At 39.3% G+C, this 24702-nt stretch overlaps 2 gene segments (V, D, J or C); both read left to right on the top strand.

Moving 5' to 3' along the window:
* Positions 1–506: 506 nt before the first annotated feature.
* On the top strand, positions 507–1056 carry LOC100937729 (immunoglobulin heavy variable 3-15-like). The segment is given in 2 exon segments: positions 507–552; positions 656–1056. Coding segments are annotated over 2 exon segments (447 nt in total).
* Positions 1057–10850: 9794 nt separating this feature from the next.
* Positions 10851–11383, top strand: LOC129049887 (immunoglobulin heavy variable 2-5-like). The segment is given in 2 exon segments: positions 10851–10896; positions 10983–11383. Coding segments are annotated over 2 exon segments (447 nt in total).
* Positions 11384–24702: the final 13319 nt, after the last annotated feature.

The following is a 24702-nucleotide window of genomic DNA, read 5'->3' as shown; positions in this document are numbered from 1 at the left end:
CGTGTCCCACACCGTCCTGGAGCTGTCTCAGGGGAGCAGTCTCCTCCAGTGTTTAGAGGCACAGACACAGATAATAGGGCTGACACGGTCCAGATGTGTGATATTCAACACATTGCACAACTGCTCTGTTCTTATGTAATTTATCTTCTTTAAAGTGTAACATTTATACTTCAATTAAATATATTCTGCAAATACGTAAAAATGAAATAAGATGACTACTAAATGATTATCAAGGCACAATCACATAATCTGAAGTTATACTTTCCTGAGAGAGAGGATTACCGCCCATATTTTCCAGGACACTCTCATCTGCTCTGGACACTTCCCTCTCCTCAGGCGTCCCACCCCAGAGCTTGCTATATAGTAGGAGACATGCAAATAGGGTGCTCCCTCTGCTGATGAAAACCAGCCCAGCCTTGACCCTGCAGCTCTGAGAGCAGAGCCCCAGCCCCAGAATTCCCAGGTGTTTCTATTCGGTGATCAGTACCGAACACAGAGGACTCACCATGGAGTCTGGGCTGACATGGGTTTTCCTTGTTGCTATTTTAAAAGGTGATGTATAGGGAACTAGAGACGTTGAGTGTGAGCGGACATGAGTGAGAGAAACAGTGAATATGTGTGGCAGTTTCTGACCAGAGTGTCTCTATGTTTGCAGGTGTCCAGTGTGAGGTGCAGCTGGTGGAGTCTGGGGGAGGCTTGGTCCAGCCTGGGGGGTCCCTGAGACTCTCCTGTGCAGCCTCTGGATTCACCTTCAGTAGCTACTGGATGAGCTGGGTCCGCCAGGCTCCAGGGAAGGGGTTGGAGTGGGTTGGCTTTATTAAAAACAAAGCTGATGGTGGGACAACAGACTACGCTGCGTCTGTGAAAGGCAGATTCACCATCTCAAGAGATGATTCAAAGAACACACTGTATCTGCAAATGAACAGCCTGAAAACCGAGGACACGGCCATATATTACTGTGCTAGAGACACAGTGAGGGGAAGTCAGTGTGAGCCCGGACGCAAACCTCCCTGCAGGGGCGCGCGGGGCCACCAGGGGGCGCTCGGAACCCACTGAGGACGGGACAGGTGCAGGGGAAGGATTGATTTCCTTTCTCAGCTGCAGGAGGCGGGTTTGTTTTTGCAGGACTCTGGAGCCTTATAGGGTTGCGTTATTTTTATTACGGTTATTTATCTAGTGTTTTTTATTGATATTTATGTTTTTGTAATTTTTACATTTATATGTAGGGGTATTTTTTTAAAATACATAACCTCAAGAAATAATTCTTCCCAATAATTTGCACTTATTCCTCTAGAGTTTTATTAAAGTCTGTTGATATCAGCAACTACATAGCTATGGCGACATTAATTTACATCTATAAACATATGTAAATACACAAACCTATGCATACATGTATAGTCATTTTTATTTAACATTATAGTAAAATAATTCTGAAACACGTCCTAAATAATTAAACTTAATGATGAACTAAATATAAATTAGAGTAATCCATAATTAATTTCAATTATTATCTAAGGTCTACATAAATCGATGTCTATTTGTAAGCTTAAACATAGGGTATTGGTCATTTTAAAATAGCCAAGAACAAATTTCAAATGTTCTTGTCACCAAAAAAATGATAAGGATTTGAGAATTTTACATAATATATATGTCAATTAGCTTGATTCAATTATTCTTTATTGCATTCATAAATCATAACATAGCTTTGTACCCCATAAATATATGGAGTACAACAAAAATTTCTCAATTTTCAATGAAATTTTAATTATATATTTTTTAATCTGATGCCTCTCTTTGGATCAGGCCATCTCCTCAGGATTACAGTACTGTTCAGTTTTCTCAACATGCTGTTGTACCAGATAAGCACAAAACACTTAATTTCATTATGCTTTGCCTTAGTTTTTCAAAACAACATAAAGGTAATAATTTTCCCAACAAACATATTACAGCCTACTATACATGAGATGCTTCTTATGTTTCAAGGTTTCTTTTTAGAACTTTATATGTATTACACATTTTCAATTTTTTTCTGACATGGAATGCCGATGTCTGTGTATTACAGATTATTCTTTTAATTTATCCCCTCAAATTAATGTTTCCAAAGCCCCACTCAAAACCAGGGTATTATTAGAACTTTAAGGTGTAAGCATTGGACCAGCATTAAGAATACATTCAATTTAGTTCACGTGCTCCCAAATATCCTTTTCTCTTTAAAAGTTGTTCTCAGTTGTACTACCACACAAAATATTAACAATTTATACTATTGACGCAGGTTAAATATTGTATAAATAATTTAATGACATTTGATTGGAAAAAACTACATGTTGCCTCTGTCTTGACTATCTTTTCTTCTCTATGAAATGTATGCTAATTAATCACTAAGTTTCTGGTGTTACTGTTATCGTTTCTTATTGCTGGGATTTAATTTTAGGAGGTATACTGAAATACATTTTATTAATTCATATAATAATGTTCATATTTTGGATAGGGCTTTAATATTCACTGTATTATTTACTGAATTTTAAACTATTCTACACTTTTATTTTTTGTTTTTATGAGACAAAATTTACACGTAAGAAAAAATTTATAGATCTGAAATGTGTCACTGGAGAGCTTCTGGCAAATGTGAATACCCTTGTCCTGAACACCTAAGGTAGCCTGAAGAGCAAGTCCATACCCCCAACATGCATCTTTCTCTGTGCCTGCGTTCAAACCCTGCATGGGGAAATGTTTTGATTTCTGACACCATAGGTCCATTTTTTTCTGTTTTGAGCTTTATATAAATGGAATCAAACATTATAGACCTTTTTTTGGTAAGGAGCTACTTTGCTTTTTTTTAGGTTAATTCATGCTATTTAATGTATGAAATTAGATCAACATAGTGTCGTTTACTCAATTAATGGGCTGACTCTGATATGAAACCTCAAAGTCTTCATGCATATGTGGAGAGAGAGAGAGAGAGAAGAAGGAGAGAGATTTTATATTGAGACAGTCCATTAAATATATATACAACAATATATTGATTTATTTTTTTGTCGATGTACTTTAAATTTGTTTCCAGTTTATGAATATTATAAACAAAGCTGTTACAAATACCTTAGTGTAAGTTTTTCTATCTATATTGTCTCACTTTTATTGAGAAAATAGGAAGTATGTATTTCTTTATTATGAGTAAGTTTAACTTTTTTCAGTTTTATTGAAGTAGAAATAAAATATTTTTAAAAATGTATAGGTTTAAGGTGCACCACTTGATGTTTTGATGTTGTGTTAGTTCATTCTCACACTGCTATAAAAAATATCTGAGACTGAGGGATTTGAGAAAAAAAATATATTTAATTGGCTCACGGTTCTGCAGGCTGTACAGGAAGTGCAGTGGCTTCTCCTTCTGGGGAGACTCAGGAAAGTTAGGATCATGGCAGAAGACAAAGGTGAGCAGGTGCGTCACATGGCCAGAGCAGGAGCCACAGGAGGCGGGCCAGGGTGTGGGGGGACTGCACACTGTTAGACAACTATATCTTGTGAGAACTCATGCACTGTAGTGAGAACAGCACCAGGAGTTGGTCCTGAACCACTCATGAAAGGCCCACCCCATGACCCAGTCATCTCCCACAGGTCCCACCTCAGGACTGAGGATTATAATATAACATGAGATTTGGTCCAGGACACAGATACAAACCATATCATATACACATTGTGAAATGCTCATCATTGTCAAGGTAATTTGTATATTCATCTTCTCACAGAGCTACCATTTTTTGTTTGATTTTTGAGACATAGTTTCGCTCTTGTTGTCTAGGCTGGAGTGCAATGGTGCCATCTCGACTCACTGTAACCTCCAACTCCTGGGTTCAAGTGATTCTCCTGCCTCAGCTTCACAAGTAGCTGGGTTTACAGGTGCTCACCACCACATCCAGCTAATTTTTTTTTCTGTACTTTTAGTAGAGACAGGGTTTTGTCATGTTGGCCAGGCTGGTCTCGAACTCCTGACCTCAAGGGATCTGTCGGCCTTGGCCTCCCAAAGTGTTGGGATTACAGGCGTGAGCCACTGCGCCTAGCCCATTTTATTATTTTAAAAATGTACTCTGTGTGTGTGTATGTGTGTGTGTGTGTGTGTCTGATGAGAACACCTACGATCTTCCCTTTTAGCAAAAATCATGTTTACAATTCAATATTAAATATAGGAGCATTGCTGTACATTAGATCTCCAGACCTCATTCACCCTGCGCAACTGAAACTCTGTCTCCTTTGACCAACAACATCCCATTTCCCTCTCCTCCCAGGTCCTGGGACCCACTAGTCTACTCTCTGCATTCAAGAGCTTGGATGTGTTAGATCCCACATGTAAATGAGATCACGCAGCATTTGTCTTTCTGCATCTGGCTTATTCCACTTAGCATCAGGTCCTCCAGGCCCATCCGTGTTGTTGCAAAAACCAGAATTTCCTTCATTTTAAAGCTATATTTTTAGTAGAGATGGGGTAGCCTGACATCTTTGTCAGGCTAGTCTCGAACTCCCAACTTCAGGTAATCCACTCGCCTCGGTCTCCCAAAGTGCTGGAATTATAGGCATGAGCGACTGTGCCCAGCCTGTTAATTATTGTTTTAATTTGGCATATTATTGTAAAGTTTATATCTTCTATAAACTTATTTATGACTTAATTTATTTTTATTAATGTTTTATTGGTTACCACAAGGTTTACAATAAGAATTTTTTATGATCAGATTCTAACTCAGATAATGATATTTGTATATGTAGTTCAGAGATATTAAAACTATGTACTCCTAACTCCTCCTTCTACTTCCTTGATCTTGTTTTCTCTGTTTGGTCTTATACAGGCTATAAAATATAATATTGTTTACATTTTTATTACTGCTTTACATAGTTCTATATTAGAATAATCACAAATATTAAAATACATTTCCATTTTATTTTTTCCACTTTGACCATTTATATCTCTTTGGGTAGATTTATGCTTAGATTCTATGTTGTTTGGCTACTCACCTGGAAAATTGGCTAAAACATCTACTGAATGATTGTGCTAGCAATACATTTTCTCAGTGTCTATATGTCTGTCAGAGTATTTGTCTTTGAACTTAAATGAATTTTTTTTTTTTGAGATGGAGTCTCACTCTATTGCCCAGACTGGAGTGCAATGGTACCATCTTGGCTCACTGCAACCTCCACCTCCCACATTCAGGTGATTCTCCTGCCTCAGCCTGCTGAGTAGCTGGGATTACAGGTGCGCACCACCACCCCCAGCTAGTTTTTGTAATTTTAGTAGAGACAGGTTTCACCATGTTGGCCAGGCTAGTCTCGAACTCCTGACCTTGTGATCTGCCCACCTCGACCTCCCAAAGTGCTGAGATTATAGGTGTGAGCCACCACGTCTGGCCTTTTTTAAAATTATTATTATTTTTATTTTTTTTTACTCCACCAATGCCCACAGGACACACGTTTTGGTTGATTTTCCCTGCAGGTAGTGAAGGGGATCCAACTATTTGACAGCCGCTATTGTTCTTTTCCCCTAATAAACACCACAGGACAGAAGAGGAGGGGTTCTGTGGATTGTTCCCAATTCTGTGGAAAGGGCATGCAAACACTAGGAGTGTCACACTGTAGCAGGATTAGCACCATCAACCTCAAACAACTCATTGAGGATTTTCAAGTTACTCTTTTTTTTATCTTAAATGCCATTCAGAGGCCCCTGCCCATGTGAAGGAATATGTGGGTCCTGGTTCTCTCTGCAGGCCCTGAGCTCCTCCGATGTATCTAGGAAGTTGCTGGCTTGTTCCTTTATTTTACAGGCTCAAAGATGGAAGGTACTTGCCTCATCTCAGATGAGACCTTGCGCTGTGGACTTTTGAGTTAAGGTTCAAATGAATTAAGACTTCGGGGGCTGTTGGAAAGTCATGAATGGTTCTGAAATGTAAGGTCATGAGATTTGAAAGGGGCCAGGGGTGGAATCATATGGTTTGGCTGTGCCCCTTCTCAAATCTCATCTTGAACTTATCTCCCACAATTTCCACGTGTCATGAGAGGAACCCACTGGGAGGTGATTGAATCATGGAGGCAGTTCTTCCTTGTGCTGTTCTTGTGATTCTGGATGAGTCTCACGAGATCTGATGGTTTTTAAAACGGGAGTTTCCCTGCCGTCTCTTTGCCTCCTGCCATCTCCATGTAAGATATGACTTGCTCCTCCTTGTCTTCTACCGTGATGTTGAGGCCCCCCAAGCCATGTGAAACTGTAAGTCCATTAAACTTTTTCCTCTATAAATTACCCAGTCTCAGGTATGTCTTTATTAGCAGTGTGAAAACAGCCTAATACAGCAAATATCAATCTCTTAAAATATTTTGTTGTTCTGCATGTAACATAGCAAAGTCTAATATGGGAGATAAAACAAATAATCCATGGACCTTCAGATATTAAGTCATAGGGTAATTATGCCTGTGTCCCTGAGGGAGTGAACCAGAGGTCATACACACTAGTGGCAGTACCTTTGGCAAAGTGTGTTCATGGGTTTCAGAAAGTTTTGATAATTTTAATTTAAAAATTGAATTCACTATTTATTTCTTCTTCAGACTTTCCAGAAGATTGTTGGGAGTAAGGTTAGCCTACTGTTGGAGAAATACTCATGAATTAGAGAGTTATTTTGTAATTATTCTCTTGCGATTTGCATGAGTCAATTGATATAGAAGTTCATATGTCTCAAGTTGAAATATCAGAATCAAGGAGCTTTCATCAACCCTAACGGCTGTAGTTTTTGGCAAGGCAGTGCTTCAATTCAGCCAGAAAGAAAGAAAACAATAAAACTTTCAAATACAGGGGAGTCTGACCTCAGTCCTTCTCTCTTATAAAGACAAAGCTGTGCCACGTCACGATTTTTCTTCAAGCTTTCAGACAGAGTCAACACTGACTTTCTCCGTAGAAAATGTGAAGGTCTGAGAGGAATGCAGAGCTGTGTTCATGAAGAGGACAACATTGTCATGTCTTCTCCTTTGCCAGGCGACTGCACCGAAGTTGAATGTTTCAGACGTCAGACACGGCCTATAGGGATGGTTGTGACTGCACGTGACTGACAGGGACTTAGTTTCTATATCTCTAAGTGCCCTGTCCTAGGAGGAGCTACAGGAGTCAGCCTTAGACTGGAAGTGCCTCACTGACCCTCTGCCTCACCTGTGCAGTCTCTGGCCAGTTCAAGAAAGTTATACCCCTGGAATATCTTTTGCCAAAAGCAGTCCAACTAGAGTATATGACCTGTGGTTCACACCCTCAAGGACACAGCCATGATCATCCTATGACTAGGTGTCTAGAAGGCTCATGCACTTTTAATGTTACCTCTAATATTAGACTCCACTTTATCACATGCAGACACAGTGGAATATTTTAAGACGTTGATGTGTTATGCTGAAAAATTCAACAGTACATAAAAGTCTACTTCCCATCACAGCCAGTGGTTACTACTGAATAAGGATCTGCCATCTGCTAGGAAGGAATTATAATGGATGGTGTGCCCTGTCAGTGGTTATGGATTAAATCCATCTTGTGGCAAATGGCAGCATCTTCTTCTTTAATAAGATTAAATAGTATTCTATTGTGTATACATACAACATTGTCTTTATCCATTCATCTATCTACTGACACTCAGATTGTTTCCATATCTTGGCTGTTATTAATAGTGTTTCAATAAACATAGGATTCAGATATCTTAACAAATTGGTCATTTCATCTCCTTTGTGTATATTTCCAGAAGCAGAATTTCTCGTCATATAATATTTCCAGTTTTAATTCATTTAGAAACCTTTATAATGCTTTCCATAATTGTGAAAATATAGAATGGTATAGCCGTTATGAAAAACAGTTTCAGTTTTGAGGTATGATCCATAACCAAATAACATTTGATTATGGCTCTCAATAAGAGTTTCTAATAAATATGATAGAAGTCAAGAAAGCTTCTCACCTTAAAGCAGGATGAATTTGCTCCCTTATTCCCTTAAAAGCAAAATATTTGAAGCATGCATGATGGAGGTTGTTGGCAGGGTTCAGAATGATATCATAAGAGGAAAATCAGTTGGAGAAAAATGTTGGGTTTTGAGTCATAGACATGCCGATACTAAATATTAAACCATGAAGTCGACTGAGGATCTAGAATGTGTTCACTTGAAGCAACAGCACATTCTCAAAGGCAGCTATTGCAGCATCACAAGGGTGGTGAACTTTTGAAACAAGTAAGGTGTGAGTGCACAGTAAGTGATAACGTTATCACCTTTACATGAAGTTTGTTTAATATGCCAAGGGCTTGTACAAATTACTCACACACAAATATATGCAATGTATATTAGCATACATAGATGTCTAGAGGAAAATTATCTTAGGGAAACTTCCTCAGGTTAGAGAAATCTGTGTAAGTTGTAGGTTCCAAGAAAAAGTGTCTCTTTATGAATACTGGTCCATTTTTCAAGTAGGGAAAAGTATCTCTGTTGGAGTAGGCTTCAAATTGTATAGATTTCTTCATTGCTTCTTGAGTTGTAAGACCTGAAAAAAAAAATTGGAGTTTTGACATGAACATAGAATATTTCTGATATATTTTCAATTTGTGTGTGTCCACTGTATTTTTTATTATCAATCATTTCTGGATTTCTTTTAGCTATCTTTCACTTATGTGATAACATTCATTCCTAGCTATATTTTTTAGCCATTATAAAAGAAATGGTTTATTCATTTTTTCTGTTGGCATTTAGCAATGCCACCAATTTTGTATGTAGATGTTGTGTTCTGCAACTTCACAGGATTTTCTTATCATTTATAATAGTTTTTAAAGGAGTCTTTAGTTTTTTAAATATATAATATTGTATTGATTGCAAACAGACAATTTGATTCCCTCTATTTCAAATTTCAGGCCATTTATTTCTTTTTTTATCTTTCCTAATTGTTCTGGCTGGAATTTCAGTACTATGTAGAGGTGGCGGAAAAGATAATTTTTGCCTTGTTCCACATCTTAGAGGAAAGACTTTCAGTTTTTCCAGCCTTGGTATAATGCAAGCTGTGGGTTTCACATGTCTAGAATTTATTATTTTGAGATATGTTTCTTGTATAGCAAGTGTATTGAGAATTTCTATAAGGCATGGAAGTTGAATTCTTTCAATGACTTTCTAGAGCCAACTAATCATAAAATAATACAATAATAAGCAGGTCAATACAAGATCCATAAATTAGTGGAAGCTAATTATTTGCACTACTGCTACAGAGTAGGATCATTATACAACTCATATATGGCAAACAATAATTCTGCAATAATTAAAGATGATTTAAACTGGGCTCTATTGAGAGATTTGGTTGTCAACTGTAGAAAATAATACTAAATGGCACTGAGAAACATGATTCAGTTAACTGAATTTCACTTCATATCATCTCAACTTCTAATATCAGTTTTTATTACTGGCACAGTCCTATTTTCTCAGTATACTGGCTCACAGGTTATATACATATCTTAGCTAACTCATGGTTGTTTTACTCTAAAAATTAACTCAGAAAAATTCATTTCCTATTATGGATGGCAAGTGTAAATTCATACACTTTTGCCCAATCTTAATAATTTCCCATACTGTCAAACACTATTACAGCCCAAGTCAAAAGAAAGGCAGTTATAGATGAGCTTCTCTGAGGTCAGTTGTGTAAAAACCCAACAACTATTGTCTATGACCTTGAATGTCACTTTCTTCCCTTCCATGAACTACATCCAGGGCATTCTCTGAATCTGAGAGCATTGAGCATGTGTAATTATTTCATCACACTGCCCGGTAGTCTTGTTTTCTCCAGTTGAGAACCAAATCTCTCAACAATGGAGCATAGTGTAAATCACCAGACTTCAATTATTGCAGAACTATGGTTTCCCAAAAACACTAGGAGGTACAGAATGATACTAGTTTATGGCAGCAGTACAAATGACTAACTTCCACTAATTTATGAATCTCAGAATGGCCAGCATGGAGGTGTGTATGTATCAGTGCACTGCTCTAGAAATGTTCTGTTTCTGTCCATTATTTTATGTAGTAATGAGGACAATGTGAATGAAGGGAGTCTTCATGGCTTTATGAGCACAGAGATCACATCCAGTGTGCAGATGCAGAGGAAGGCTACAAGAGTCAGCCAGCTGCTCCCTCTAGAGTCTTCCAATTCCCTTGCCCAAAGCATCTGTTCATTCATGGGCCGAGAAAAGGGAAGTCATGCATGCAGTCTACTCTCTCCACAGAGCTGACAGGGCACAAGGACAACATCGATTATTCATGGAAAATGCCTACAGGAATGAAGCTGTGTACAGACACACTGATAAACACACACTTCTTTAAATGGTACATTTTTAAATGCTTCTTTAAATCCTCTCCAATTTAAAAAAATTCATCACTTTTTCCCCTAATCAAAGAGGATTTTTATCAGAATGCTTGTGGGGAGCCCCTTGCTCTCCCAGATGCCCCATCATCTCCCCTGAAGGAAGAAAGAACACCAACCCTCTTGATTCTACTCTAATCATCTAGGTTTAAAACCAGAAGGTTGCATGCTCCCTGGGTGAGCCTTAAAAAAGACCCTGTCTGTAGGAGCAGGAGCCTCAAGTCTTGACTGAGAGCCATGGTCCTGAAATGAGATGGTGTCCCCAGTGAAGAGCACATGTGGACACCCACACCTGAGGGCTCACTGATCCTCACCACAGATGCACTCCCCTACAGAGTCCTGAGACCTGAGTCCACCCCATAGAGTAGGGCTCAGATGAAGGGATGCAAATTTCCACCAGCTCCACCCTCCTCATGGTTGAAAAGCCAAGCATGGGCCCAGCTCAGTGACTCCTGTGCCCACCATGGACACGCTTTGCTCCACGCTCCTGCTGCTGACCATCCCTTCCTGTGAGTGCTGTGGTCAGGGACTCCCTCAGGGATGAAATATCTGTTCTTTCCTTTGTGGGCTTCATCTTCTTATGCTTTCTCCACAGTGGTCTTGTCCCAGGTCACCTTGAAGGAGTCTGGTCCTGCACTGGTGAAACCCACACAGACCCTCACACTGACCTGCACCTTCTCTGGGTTCTCACTCAGCACTTCTGGAATAGGTGTGGGCTGGATCCGTCAGCCCCTAAGGAAGGCCCTGGAGTGGCTTGCACACATTTATTGGACTGATAGTAAATACTACAGCTCATCTTTGAAGAGCAGGCTCACCATCTCCAAGGATACCTCCAAGAGCCAAGTGGTTCTAACAATGACCAACATGGACCCTGTGGACACAGTCACATATTACTGTGCACGGATACCACAGAGATACAGCCCAGGGCACCTCCTGTACAAGAACCCAGGCTGCTTCTCAGTGGTGCTCCCTCCCCACCCCTGCAGAACAGGATAGTGTGGCTTAGATGCCATTTCCTGCCAGGACCTTTGCTTCTTATTCCCACCCGACTCAGAGCCTTGTCTTCCTCCCTCTTCTTTACTAAGAAATGGCATGTCCCCTGTTAGTGGTTCATGCAAGCAGAGGCTGTATCCTGTTTGGCAAAGATTCAGCATGAAAGGTTCCTGTTACCTCAGCCAGATGCATCACTGATATGTGGCCACTGGTTTCTTAGGCTCATACCATTTCAAGTGACCAAATACAAATGTCTATAGCATACGCCATTATTAAACTGCAGAGAAATTATGTCGAAGAAGAATGTGGTGATAAGAGAAGAGGAGGAACTGAGAAAATCCAGATAGCATCTTTTCTTGTAGAGTAGAAATTCCTTAGTAATTTTATGAAACATTCAGACAGATGGAATGTGTCCTCATCATTCAGTGTCTCATATTGGCAGTACACAAATAAATTCCTAAAAATGTCATAGGTTAGGTGTGATGGATGAGGCTTATTTCCACACAGGGAGCCCATAAATACCCAGATGAGTAAAAAAATCAACACATGGAATGAAAAATGCCTCTTCTTGATATCACAAACCCATCTCAGTAAGTCTGAGGAGCAATGTGAAGAAGAAATGGAAAGTTCAACAACACATTTCTTATGAAATTTCTAGCTCATGTTTGAACATGAAAACAGAATTGTCCACAGTTTTATGAAAGCCTCCCGTGACAACGAATCACTACACTCAGAAACACCACTGAGTCAACAGAGTTGGAACTGTGAGCAGGTCAGTACTGAGGCCCCAGGAGAATCAAAGCTCTTGGGTACATTGTACAGAACGCAGAATTGAGCCACACAATCTATAGCCAAGTAATATTTGACAAAGTTAACAAAAATATACACCAAGGAATGACATCCCATTCAATAAATGGTGCTGGGGAAATTGGATAGCAACACGCAGAAGAACAAAACTAGACCCCCCACGCTCAACACATACATACTCAACACAAAATGAGTTAAAGACTTACATATAAGACCTCAAACTATAAATGTACTCAAATAAAGCACCAGGACAACTCTTCTGGGCATTGGCTTAGGGAAAGAATTTATGACTAAGACCCCCGAAAGCACATGCAAGAAAAAAATAGACAAATGAAACTTAATTAACCTCAAGAATTATTTTCACAGCAAGAATGTGAACAGGCAAGTTGCTGAATGACAGAAAATGTTTGCACACTTTGCCCACTACAGGGAGCTAATATGAAGAATTTGCAAGGAACTCAAAAACTCTACAACAAGAACAGCAACAAGAACAAAATAATGCTATTAAAATTAACAATGGACATGAATAGATATTTCAAAAGAACACATAAAAATGGGTAATAAATATATAAACAATACTCAACATAACTAATCATCAGGAGAATGCAAGTTAAAACCACAATAAGACATCATCTTATACCAATCATAATGACTGTTACTAAAATTTAATAAATATCAGATGTTGGTGAGAATGGAAAGGAAGGGGAACTCTTAGACACTGTTGATGAGGATGTGGATGAGGACAACCTCTATGGAGATTTCCCAAAAAACTAGAAATAGAAATGTCGTTTGTTTTTGTTTTTTGAGATGGAGTCTTGCTTTGTCGCCAGGCTGGAGTGCAGTGGCACTATCTCAGCTCACTGCAACCTCCACCTCCCAGGTTCAAGGGATTCTCCTGCCTCAGCCTCCTGAGTAGCTGGGACTACAGGTGTGTGCAATAACGCCCAGCTAATTTTTGTATTTTTAGTAGAGGCAGAGTTTCACCATGTTAGCCTGGAAGGTCTTGATCTCTTCATCTCGTGATCTGCCTGCCTCAGCCTCCCAAAGTGCTGGGATTACAGGCATGAGCCACCACCCCTGGCCAGAACTGCCATTTGATCCACTAATCCCACTACTGGGTAACTACCCAAAGGAAAATAAACCATTATTTCAAAAAGATACCCACACTTCTATGTTTATCACAAAACTATTCTCAGTAGCACATATGTCAACATGACTGTGCACCAACACATGATTTTATAAAAGAATATAGCATGTATGCACAATTCAATACTCGTCAGCCACAATAAGGAATGAAACTGTGTCTTTTGCAGCAAGATGTACAGAACTGGGGGACAACATAATTAGTGAACTAACTCACAAACAGAAAGTCACATGTCACACATTATTACTTATAAGTCGGAGGTAACAATGTGTCCACAAGGATATGGAGAGAGAAACGATGGAGAGTGGAGATGTAGAAGGATGGGAGGGTGGAAGGTGGGAGCATGACGAGACATTACCTAATGCATACAATGTACATTATTAGGGTGATTGGACATTGAAAGCCAAGACCACTATATAATATATCCATGAGCAAAAGTTGCACTCATAGCCCTTAAATTTATACAAATAAATGTGCAAAGAAATAAAATTAAAAATATAAAACAAATAACAGTTGACTAATGATCTTAAAAATTAAAAATTAAATATGATCAATAAGTGAAATTAATAAAAGTTGAACCTCATTAAATTTGAAAACATTTTCTACTCAAGTGACCATAAGAAAAAAATGAATGTCAAGTTTCAGATGAGAAACTGTTTGCAAATCATATAACCACCAATGTAATTATAATAAGAACCCTCAGAAGTCAACTGTGAAAACAAAAACAAAAACAAAAAACTCCCATAGGTAAAATAGGGAAAGGTTTGTGCAGACATTTCATCAAAAGAGATGTGCAGATCACACATCAGCATGTAAACAGGATCTCAACAGGATTTTCCATTAGAGAAATTCAAATCAAGCCCACAATGAGACACCACTATATACTTTTTAGAATGGCTGAAATTAAGAAGAAATACAGATAATACCAATGCTGGTGAGCATACCAAGTTCCGAGAATCTATAACATTGCTAATGGGAATGAAAATGAAACAGCAACTCGGGACAATAATTTTTAGTTTTTTCTAAAATCAAATATGCTCTTAACACATGACCTAAATATCCTACTCCTGAATTTTGCATCAGAGAAATACAATCTTATATTCACACAAAACTTCTATTCTAATATTCAAGATATTGTGTGTGTGTGTGTGTGCGCGCGTGGGCATTAGACACTAAAAATAACACGAATATCTCAAAATTGGAATGGGTGAAGAAAGTAGGAAGTATCTATTAATCGAATACCATCAGCAATAAAAAAAAACACATGACTGATACACAAATCATTACAGGTGAACTCCGGACATGATGCTAAGTGAGAGAAGCCAGTCTCAAAGATCAAAGGGAAGCAGCTGTAAGCACCACAGTCATCCTCAGGTGTCAGTGGTTTGGGCTGGGCTTCCTCTGTCTCTTTCCTGACCAGGCCCAGATGTTGAGCTCCACCTCTTGCAGATGGAAAATTCTACTATTTTCAACCATGCGCTGAGGTTTCAATTGCTTCACAGACTGAACCAAACAAACATGGGCTCCTTTGAAGAGTGTCCAGCATTTGTTCCAACCACAAGAGAACGTCCCCAGCTCTCCCCCTTCTAGGTTCTCTCTTGCAAGCCAGCAGCCTTGCAGTGTAACCTGCATCTCTCATGCATCCACCCGTCTCCTTCCAAGGGCCTTCCATCCCACCCTCCACTGTTTTTGAGAGCACTGGCAGGCTTTCAACCTTTCCACATTCTGTTGTAAATGAAGTTAGGATGTTTAGAACCAAATTAAGGATCATATTTTGTAACTGAATTCCAGTGCCCCTGCTCTCCTGGTACAGAGCTCCTAAACAAGGTTCTGCAAGTTGAGACAAAGATGAACTTTTTTCTTCCTCAGCCTAGGAGCTGAGTGGTCAGTGGTGGGTCGGGCAGAAGCTTCCAACTTCTCAGCACTCCAGTTCTGGTGGGGCGGAACCTCTGCTGTAGGACAGAGCTAGAAATCGGGGACCCAATGTTCCCAGTGGCACTGGACCCAGGGCAGAGCCTCCGTCCGTGAGTGGGCCTCCATGGAAGAAGTGAGTCTCTGGCTCACAGTAGCTGTTGTCCAGAACTGAGCCTCAGCATCATGTGCTGTGTGCAGGGTCAGAGGGCCAATGTCCTGGCCCCTGGGGAAGAGTTTCCTCTGATGGGAGCTGGGTAGAAGGTGTCCTGTCTTCTTGGCTGATTCTATCTGAAGTTGAGTTTACATGATGCTGAGCTGGAATGTGGAAGGAAGGGAGAGCATCTTAGATCAAATATGATGACTGGACTTACCAAGTTTTGTAGATTTTCTTAAATAAATATTTCTTCACTTGCTGTATGCTGTTAGAGCCTTTCCATACCCTGTAATTTTTCAAAATAATTTCCACTGCTTTCATGAGCACCTGGATTCACTGAACCCTCATGCTATCAAAGAGAAATGGAACTGTTTTTTTTTCTCACTTTTTCGAGAACATCCTTGAGTTATAAAAGAATGAGTTGATATTTCTTCCAACAGTTTACAGATACCATCAACTTTCCTCTTGCTTGTGAGGTTTTAACCAGAAGAACGCTGTCATCATCTTTTCTGTTCTTTCGGAAGGAATGCCCCCTCTACTCGCCTCCACTTGCCTGTATGTATTTCTATTTGTCTTTGGTTTTCAGCAGTTTTAATAAGATTTACCCAAATGTGTGTGTTGTGGGGGGGTGGCCAGGGGGTGTTATTCTGCTGTTTTGTGTTCTCTGAGATGCATGGATTCACGGTTTACCCTGTCTCCATTTTGGGGAACAGAATTAGAAAAAAAGTCAGTGTGTGCCCAGAAACAAGCCTCCCTGAAGTGGGCACAGGACCACCTGGGGGCGCTCAGGACCCACTGAGCACAAGAGCCAGCCTCAAGGCAGGTGCAGATGGGGGTTAAAGTCTGGTTTCCTGTCAGCCCTGTGGCTTCCTCTCTGTAAAACAGTTTCTTCTTCCTGTGAAGTCTTTGAAGAAGAAACATTCGTCGTAACAAGAGAAAAACTTTCTCACATGCACCAAAGGCAGAGTCACCTACAGTCACTTACTCCTGTTTCTCAATGTCAATAAGTTATCAATGCTTCTGAAGTTAATCAGCTAAATCTATAAAAGATGCTGTGTTTAACTCAATGTGGCAGCCCAGCTCAACAGAACTCAAACAGCCAGCGAGCACAAGGCAAGATAAAGTGCATGCTGGTCATTGGGGCAGAGGGAGCTAGCCCCCAGTACAAGAGAAGAAAGGTCCCATGGTGGTCACTGTCAGGACTCCAAGCCCACAGTTCCAATTGTAGGTGATCCCAGGCAGAGGAAGAGAGACCCCCACAAATGTTTAGTGTGGATGTCGAGTCTGACAGTGCCACACTCACACCCCATGTGAATATGAAGATTTACCAACTCTATTTTTGAGGTGTCTGCTGAGAGCAGCACAGGCTTCTCAAGAAGATCCAAACTGGAATTTCCTCAACAGAGCAGGAAAGGAGGCTGGCTCAGGGCTTTATAATGAGTTCTTGGTGGGATCAGGGTGGGAGTTTCTACGCAGGAGAAGGAGCTTGTGTGATTTAAACCTCACACTGGCATCAGATAAGGGAGCTTTCATGATTTCTTACTAGTTTTCTCATGTACAGGGGACAAGAAGGAGGAAGAATCAACCTTAATTCATCAGCGGTGAGGCACCAAATATGGGACCTAATGCTTTATTCTCCCTAGCAGCTTAAGAAAATGAGAGAAAAAGAGATAAGAGTTCTTCATCTTCGTCTGAGACCATCTCAGCCTGGGTTTTATTGTCCATATCACTATCAGCATTTTGGTCAAAACCATTCCACAGGCCTCTTTCAAACTTTTCAACTTTTCCACATCTTCCTGTCTTCTTGTGGGCCGTCTTAAGTTTTTCCAACCTCTGCTCATTACCCAGTTACAAAGTCACTTCCAGATTTTCAGATATTGTAATGGCAGTACCCTACTCCTTGTGCAAATTTTCTGTATTAGTCCATTTTCACACTGCTATAAAGAACTACTTGAGATTGGGTAATTTATGAAGAAAAGGAGTTTAGTTGGCTCACAGTTCTGCAGGCTAAACAGGAAGCATTACTGGGAGGCATCAGGAAACATGATGGTGGAAGGGGAAGGGGAAGCACGAATCTTCTTCACATGGTTGCAGGAGAGAGAGAGCAAGTGAGCAGGGAGGTGCCACACTTTTAAACCATCAGATCTCTTGAGAATTTTCTTGTGAGAACAGCAAAGAGGAAGACAACCCGGTGACCCAATCACTTTGCATTAGGCTCTACCTTCAACATGTAGGGATTACAATTTGGCATGAGATTTGAGTGGGAACATAGAGCCAAACCACATCAACCTGCATAACTGAATGTTTTCACCCTTTGACCAACATTACTCAATTTTTTCCTCCTCCCAGGCCGTAGGAACTACTATTCTACTCTGCTTCCAAGAGCTTGAATATTTTAGAATCCACATATAAATGAGATCACCCAGCATTTGTCTTTCTGTCTCTGGCTTATTCCACTCAGCATAACGTTCTCTATGTAGTTGCAAATGTAAGAATTTCCTTGTTTTTAAAGGCTGAATAATACTCGCTTTTATGTATGTATAAGCAACATTTTATCTGTTCATTCATAGATGGACATGAACTTATTTTCCATATCTGGGCTATTATGAATAATCTCACAATGAACACATATTGGAGACACTCCATTTTCTCTAGATGTATACTCAGAAGTGGGTATGCTCTATGTCCAATTCACTGAGTAATCTTCATGTTGTTTTTTATAATGGCTGTACTAATTTACATTTTGCTCCAAACCATATGTGGATACCTTTGTACCACATTTTCAGGTCTACATTTAAGTCTTGAATCCATTTTTAGCTGATTATTGTGTGAGGTAAGGTCTATTTTTTTTTCTTCTGCATATGGATGTCCAATTTTCACACCACTTGTCGAAGAGACTGTCCTTTCTCTATTGTGTGTTTTTGGTGACTTGTCAGAGATTAGTTTATTGTTAAGAAATGGGTTGATTTCCAGGTTTTCTCTAATGTTCCATTGGATTAAAGGTCTGTTTACATATCAGCACCATACTGTTTTGATTTATATAGATTTGAATTTGAAATTATAGAATACGATATATTCAGCTTTGTTATTTATGCCCAAAATTTCTTTGGCTATTTGAAGTCTTTTGTATTTTTCAATAAATTGTACCTTTTAAAAATATTTTTGTAAAAACATGCCATGGAGATTATTTATTTATTTTATTGGGACATAACAGATGTACCTATTTTATGGGAACATGCAATATATTGGTACATTTATAAATGTGTAAAGATCAGTCCAGGATTGAGATATATATATATAGATAGGTAGATCATATTAAACATGCATCTTTTCTTTATCCTAAACACATTTGAATGGCTCTTTTCTAGCTATTTTAATGTGTACATTACATATTTGTTAATCATAATCACCTTACTGATCTATCAAATATTTAAGTTTTATTTCTCCTATATAAGTATATATTCGTATTCAGTAATCAGCCTCTCTTTATCCACTTCTGCTTGTATCCATCCAAGCTTCTGGTAACCAACAATCTACTCTCTATCTTCAGGAAATCCAAGTTTTTAGTTTTGACATGAAAGTAAGAAGATGTAATATTTGTATTTCTTTATGTGTCTTACTTAACTAAACATAATGACTTCCAGTTCCATTCATATTGTTGCAAATGACAGGATATCATTTTTACGGCTGAATAATATTTTATTGCATACATAGATTACATTTTCTTCATCCATTTGTCCACCTACAGACCCTGAGATTGCTTTCATATCTGGGCTATTGTGAACAGCGCTGCCAAGAACATGGGAGTGCACACGCCTTTACGAGGCAGTAATTTTATCTTCTTCAGTACATACCCAGAAGAGGAATTGTCGAGTCATATGGTATTTCAATTTTTAATTTATTTTGGAGTCTTCATACTACTTTGCACAATAGTGGAAATACAAAGCGGGGGTAGTGCACCGTGGCTCATGCCTGCAATCCCAGCATTTTGGAAGGCCAAGGTGGGCAGATCACCTGAGGTCAGGCGTCAAAGATCAGCCTGGTCAACATGGTAAAACCCAGTCTCTACTAAAAATTAAAAAAAAATTATCCGGCTGATAATTATGAGGCTGGAAATTGGCATGATTCAAGATGCATACTGTTGGCAGGTTTCAGAACGGTACAGCAAAATATGATGAGAAGGCAAGAGAGACAATGAGAGAGACCGACAATAAGTGCCTCTCAGGCCAACAGAGAGAAAAGACAAATTTCACAAGAAGAGAAAGTGCTGGAGATCATGTTGGGTTTTGGTCACAGACACATCTGTACTGAGTGAGGAACCATGAAGTCAAGGGAGGAGTCTAGAACTTGTTCACTTGAAGCATCAGCATATTTCTCAGAGGCACCTATTGTCACCCCATCATAAGGGTGATGAATTTTTGAATACCATTAAATATGAGTTCCCAGTAAGTAATCATGTTTCCATGAAATTCAGTTAAAATGCCAGGGGTGTGTCCGGATCACTCATGCACAAATACACAAAATTTGCTTCTGCATGTGTGGCTATCTAGAGACAAAGTGCATTGAGGAGACTTCAGCAGGTTACAGAGATCTGTTTAAGTTTGGGATCTCATAGGAGAGTGCATCTTAGTGAAGGTTGGTCTATTAATTAAGTAGGTAAAAATCACCTCTGTGGGAGTACGTTCCAGTTGTGTGCAATTTTTAATTCCTTATTGAGTTGTAAAACATAATCCCTAGGACTGACTCCATGGAGTTTTACTGCTCTGTCGATAAAAATATGTAAAAAGCTTCATTCCAGTATTTCAAGAGAAGGTTTTGTCTAAATTTTTTTCCAATATATACATTTTCCTGGCTAAAGATTATTACAGGTCATTGTTAAAAAACATACAAGAATGCCAGCTTTAATCTGTTGGTGATAGGTGTGAGCATAATATATGAGTCTCTTTGAGTGTTCTGCCTCATCCAAGTACAGTATGGCAAAGGCTAGTATTGGTGGTAAAATCTCTAAATGTATTTTTTCCAGCCATCAAGTCATAGGACAATAACAGATACATCCTTGAGGCAGAGGACCCTAATGCCACAGTGCTAGCAGGAGTACCTGTGGCCAAAGGAGTTCAAAGGTTCCTTGAAATTGTGATAATTTTAATGTAAGAGTATCATTCTTTTAAACTTATGTGGAAGATTATGGGAGGTTATAACAATGTCGTACTTTAGTATCAGCCCTGCCTCACAGAATCATTTTATAACAGTTCCTTTCATGGGTGTGTTTCACTCAGTTCATGCAAAATGTGGCAGGTCACAGGCTAAAAACACAAAATACAGATGCTTTTAATCAACTGAAAGGGCTGTAGCCTTTTGTCAGAGAATTATTTCAAGACATGGATAACACAGATAAATTATAAATAAAATACATTCACATCCTCTCAAGGGTGGAAACTGAGAAAAGTTTACCTTAATGTGTCCAAAGGGCCCTGGGGCTTGGTTTCTGTCTAGGCCACAATGTTAGGGTTCTCCCAGGATTTTGTGTCTAGCTGGTCACACCTCATCAAGAATTAACCTCTGCTGTCTTTTCTCAGTTTCCTCAAAGTGTTTATTTAATCTGATAACCGATTTGTCTATAAATTGTAAAGTTGAATTATGACAAATATTCATTTGAGATAATCTGGCACAAATTAACAAAGTTGATAACTAGATGTTTTTCATTCATTTTTATTTAAGATCAGTGGCTAAGCATTGATATTTCCTGATAACATCTGTGACTCTCAGCAGTCTTGTCTTCTAAGGATATGATCTGCTATGGCAGGTTTCTTAGCTTCAGTGTTACCTCTTTTTGCATTGACATCCAGGTTTATATTTGCCAGGAATCTGGGATGAAGGAGTGCTTCTAATGGTTCCTAACTTGCCCCTTTTGGTGGGTATTCCAGAATACATAAGATGTTCTTTTGTTTACAAAGCTTCCGAATGCCATGCACTGCCCTAAAACCTGTTTATTTCCTAGTTTGACAAATTGGAAAGTTCTAATAAATACAATCACTTCTGCCATGTGGACTGATTTTACGTCAGATAGAGGACTGTGTTCTAAATGAAAGCATGCAGTAATTTTAGTCATTAGCCTAGAGTTTTACTATTGAAGTGAGATTCGTAACAAATAATATGAGGCTGAGATTCTTAGTGAGAGTGTCTAAAACTCTAAGGTGTACACGGTCTTCCCTGTTAACATGAAGCATTTGTGAGCACAGTCATTGTTTCCAGCCATGCTTCTCCCTGTCTCACTATAACAACAAACTAGGACCTCACCTGGAACTTGGGTTGATTTCCAAATAAGTTGTTTTTTAATCTTTTTTTTTCTTTTTATTATTATTATTATTATTATACTTTAGGCTCTATGGTACATGTGCGCAACGTGCAGGTAAGTTACATATGTATACATGTGCCATGCTGGTGCGCTGCACCCACCAACTCGTCATCTAGCATTAGGTATATCTCCCAATTCTATCCCTCCCCCCTCCCCCCACCCCACAACAGTCCCCGAAGTGTGATGTTCCCCTTCCTGTGTCCATGTGTTCTCATTGTTCAATTCCCACCTATGAGTGAGAATATGCGGTGTTTGGTTTTTTGTTCTTGCGATAGTTTACTGAGAATGATGATTTCCAATTTCATCCATGTCCCTACAAAGGACATGAACTCATCATTTTTTATGGCTGCATAGTATTCCATGGTGTATATGTGCCACATTTTCTTAATCCAGTCTATCACTGTTGGACATTTGGGTTGGTTCCAAGTCTTTGCTATTGTGAATAATGCTGCAATAAACATACGTGTGCGTGTGTCTTTATAGCAGCATGATTTATAGTCCTTTGGGTATATACCCAGTAATGGGATGGCTGGGTCAAATGGAATTTCTAGTTCTAGATCCCTGAGGAATCACCACACTGACTTCCACAAGGGTTGAACTAGTTTACAGTCCCACCAACAGTGTAAAAGTGTTCCTATTTCTCCACATCCTCTCCAGCACCTGTTGTTTCCTGACTTTTTAATGATTGCCATTCTAACTGGTGTGAGATGGTATCTCAATGTGGTTTTGATTTGCATTTCTCTGATAGCCAGTGATGGTGAGCATTTTTTCATGTGTTTTTTGGCTGCATAAATGTCTTCTTTTGAGAAGTGTCTGTTCATGTCCTTCGCCCACTTTTTGATGGGGTTGTTTGTTTTTTTCTTGTAAATTTGTTTTTGCCTCTAGATTATTATGTGAGGCCATTTCAGTAGAAAGTTGAAAAGAGCATTTGAACTGACTAAACAACACAGAAAATCACTAATAAAATGCAAAGCTTAGACATGAAAGGCTCCAGGCCTGGATAATTCAACAGTTGACGTATGTAGGTAGTTCTTTGCCCAATTCTACACTGATACACCCTGCATTTCAGCCTAGAAAGTTTGTTATCAGAAAGACAAAATAAGGAAAACTAAAGCTGGCCAGGCTGCATAGAAAGGGAAACTCTTACAGACCAGTGGTGGAAATGTAAATTAGTACAGCCATCATGGGAAAAAATAGAACTACCATATAGTTCAGCAATCCAACTGCTGAATATGTATCTATTTAACTAATTAAAAGAAAAAAACTAATATTGAAGAGATACCTGTACACCCATGTTTATTGCACCACTGAAGGGAAAAGAAAGAGAGATCAGACTGTTACTGTGTCTATGTAGAAAAGGAAGACATAAGAGACTCCATTTTGAAAAAGACCTGTACTTTAAACAATTGCTTTGCTAAGATGTTGTTAATTTGTACCTTTGCCACAGCCAGTTTGCCCCAGTCATTTTGCCCCAACCTTGAGGTCACAAAAACATGTGTTGTATGAAATCAAGGTTTAAGGGATCTAGGGTTGTGCAGGATGTGCCTTGTTAGCAAAATGTTTATAAGCAGTATACTTGGTAAAAGTCATCACCATTCTCTAGTCTCAATAAACCAGGGGCACAATGCACTGCGGAAAGCCGCAGGGACCACTGCGCTTGAAAGCTGGGTATTGTCCAAGGTTTCTCCCCATGTGATAGTCTGAAATATGGCCTCATGGGATGAGAAAGACCTGACTGTCCCCCAGCCTGACACCAGTAAAGGTCTGTGCTGAGGTGGATTAGTAAAAGAGGAAGGCCTCTTGCAGTTGAGATAGAGGAAGGGCACTGTTTCCTGCGTGCCCCTGGGAACTGAATGTCTCAGTATAAAACCCAACTGTACATTTGTTCAATTCTGAGGTAGGTGAAAAACCCCTATGGTGGAAGGCGAGACATGTTTGCAGCAATGCTGCCTTGTTATTCTTTACTCCGCTGAGATGTTTGGGTGGAGAGAAACATAAATCTGGCCTACCTGCACATCCAGGCATAGTACCTTCCCTTGAACTTAATTATGACATAGATTCTTTTGCTCACATGTTTTTTGCTGACCTTCTTATTATTATCACCCAGCCGTCCTACTACATTCCTTTTTACTGAAATAATGAAGATAATAATCAATAAAAACTGAGGGAACTCAGAGACTGGTGCCAGTGCAGGTCCTTGGTATGCTGGGCGCCGGTCCCCTGGGCCCACTGTTGTTTCTCTGTACTTTGTCTCTGTGTCTCATTTCTTTTCTCAGTCTCTTGTCCCACTGGACTAGAAATACCCACAGGTGTGGAGGGGCAGGCCACCCCTTCACACTACTAATAACAATAGCTAAGATATGAAATCAACATGTGTCCATCAACAGATGAATGGATAAATAAAATGGGGTATATTTTCACAATGTAATATTATCCAGCCTTAAAAATGAAATTCTGCCATTTAAAGCAACATAGGGGAAACTTATGTTGAATGAAACATGCCAGACATGGAAAAATAAATACCACATTTTCTCAATGTAACGTGGAAGTTTAAGAAAGTTGATCCTTTTTTGGTTCCATATGAACTTTAAAGTAGTTTTTTCCAATTCTGTGAAGAAAGTCATTGGTAGCTTGATGGGGATGGCATTGAATCTATAAATTACCTTGGGCAGTATGGCCATTTTCACGATATTGATTCTTCCTACCCATGAGCATGGAATGTTCTTCCATTTGTTTGTATCCTCTTTGATTTCATTGAGCAGTGGTTTGTAGTTCTCCTTGAAGAGGTCCTTCACGTCCCTTGTAAGTTGGATTCCTAGGTATTTTATTCTCTTTGAAGCAATTGTGAATGGGAGTTCACTCATGATTTGGCTCTCTGTTTGTCTGTTATTGGTGTATAAGAATGCTTGTGATTTTTGTACATTGATTTTGTATCCTGAGACTTTGCT

The sequence above is a fragment of the Pongo abelii genome, chromosome 15, assembly GCF_028885655.2.
Source record: "Pongo abelii isolate AG06213 chromosome 15, NHGRI_mPonAbe1-v2.0_pri, whole genome shotgun sequence".
In the NCBI taxonomy this organism is placed as follows: domain Eukaryota; kingdom Metazoa; phylum Chordata; class Mammalia; order Primates; family Hominidae; genus Pongo; species Pongo abelii.
The sequence above is the reverse complement of the archived record's forward strand: the minus strand, read 5'-3'. Positions and strand labels throughout refer to the sequence as shown.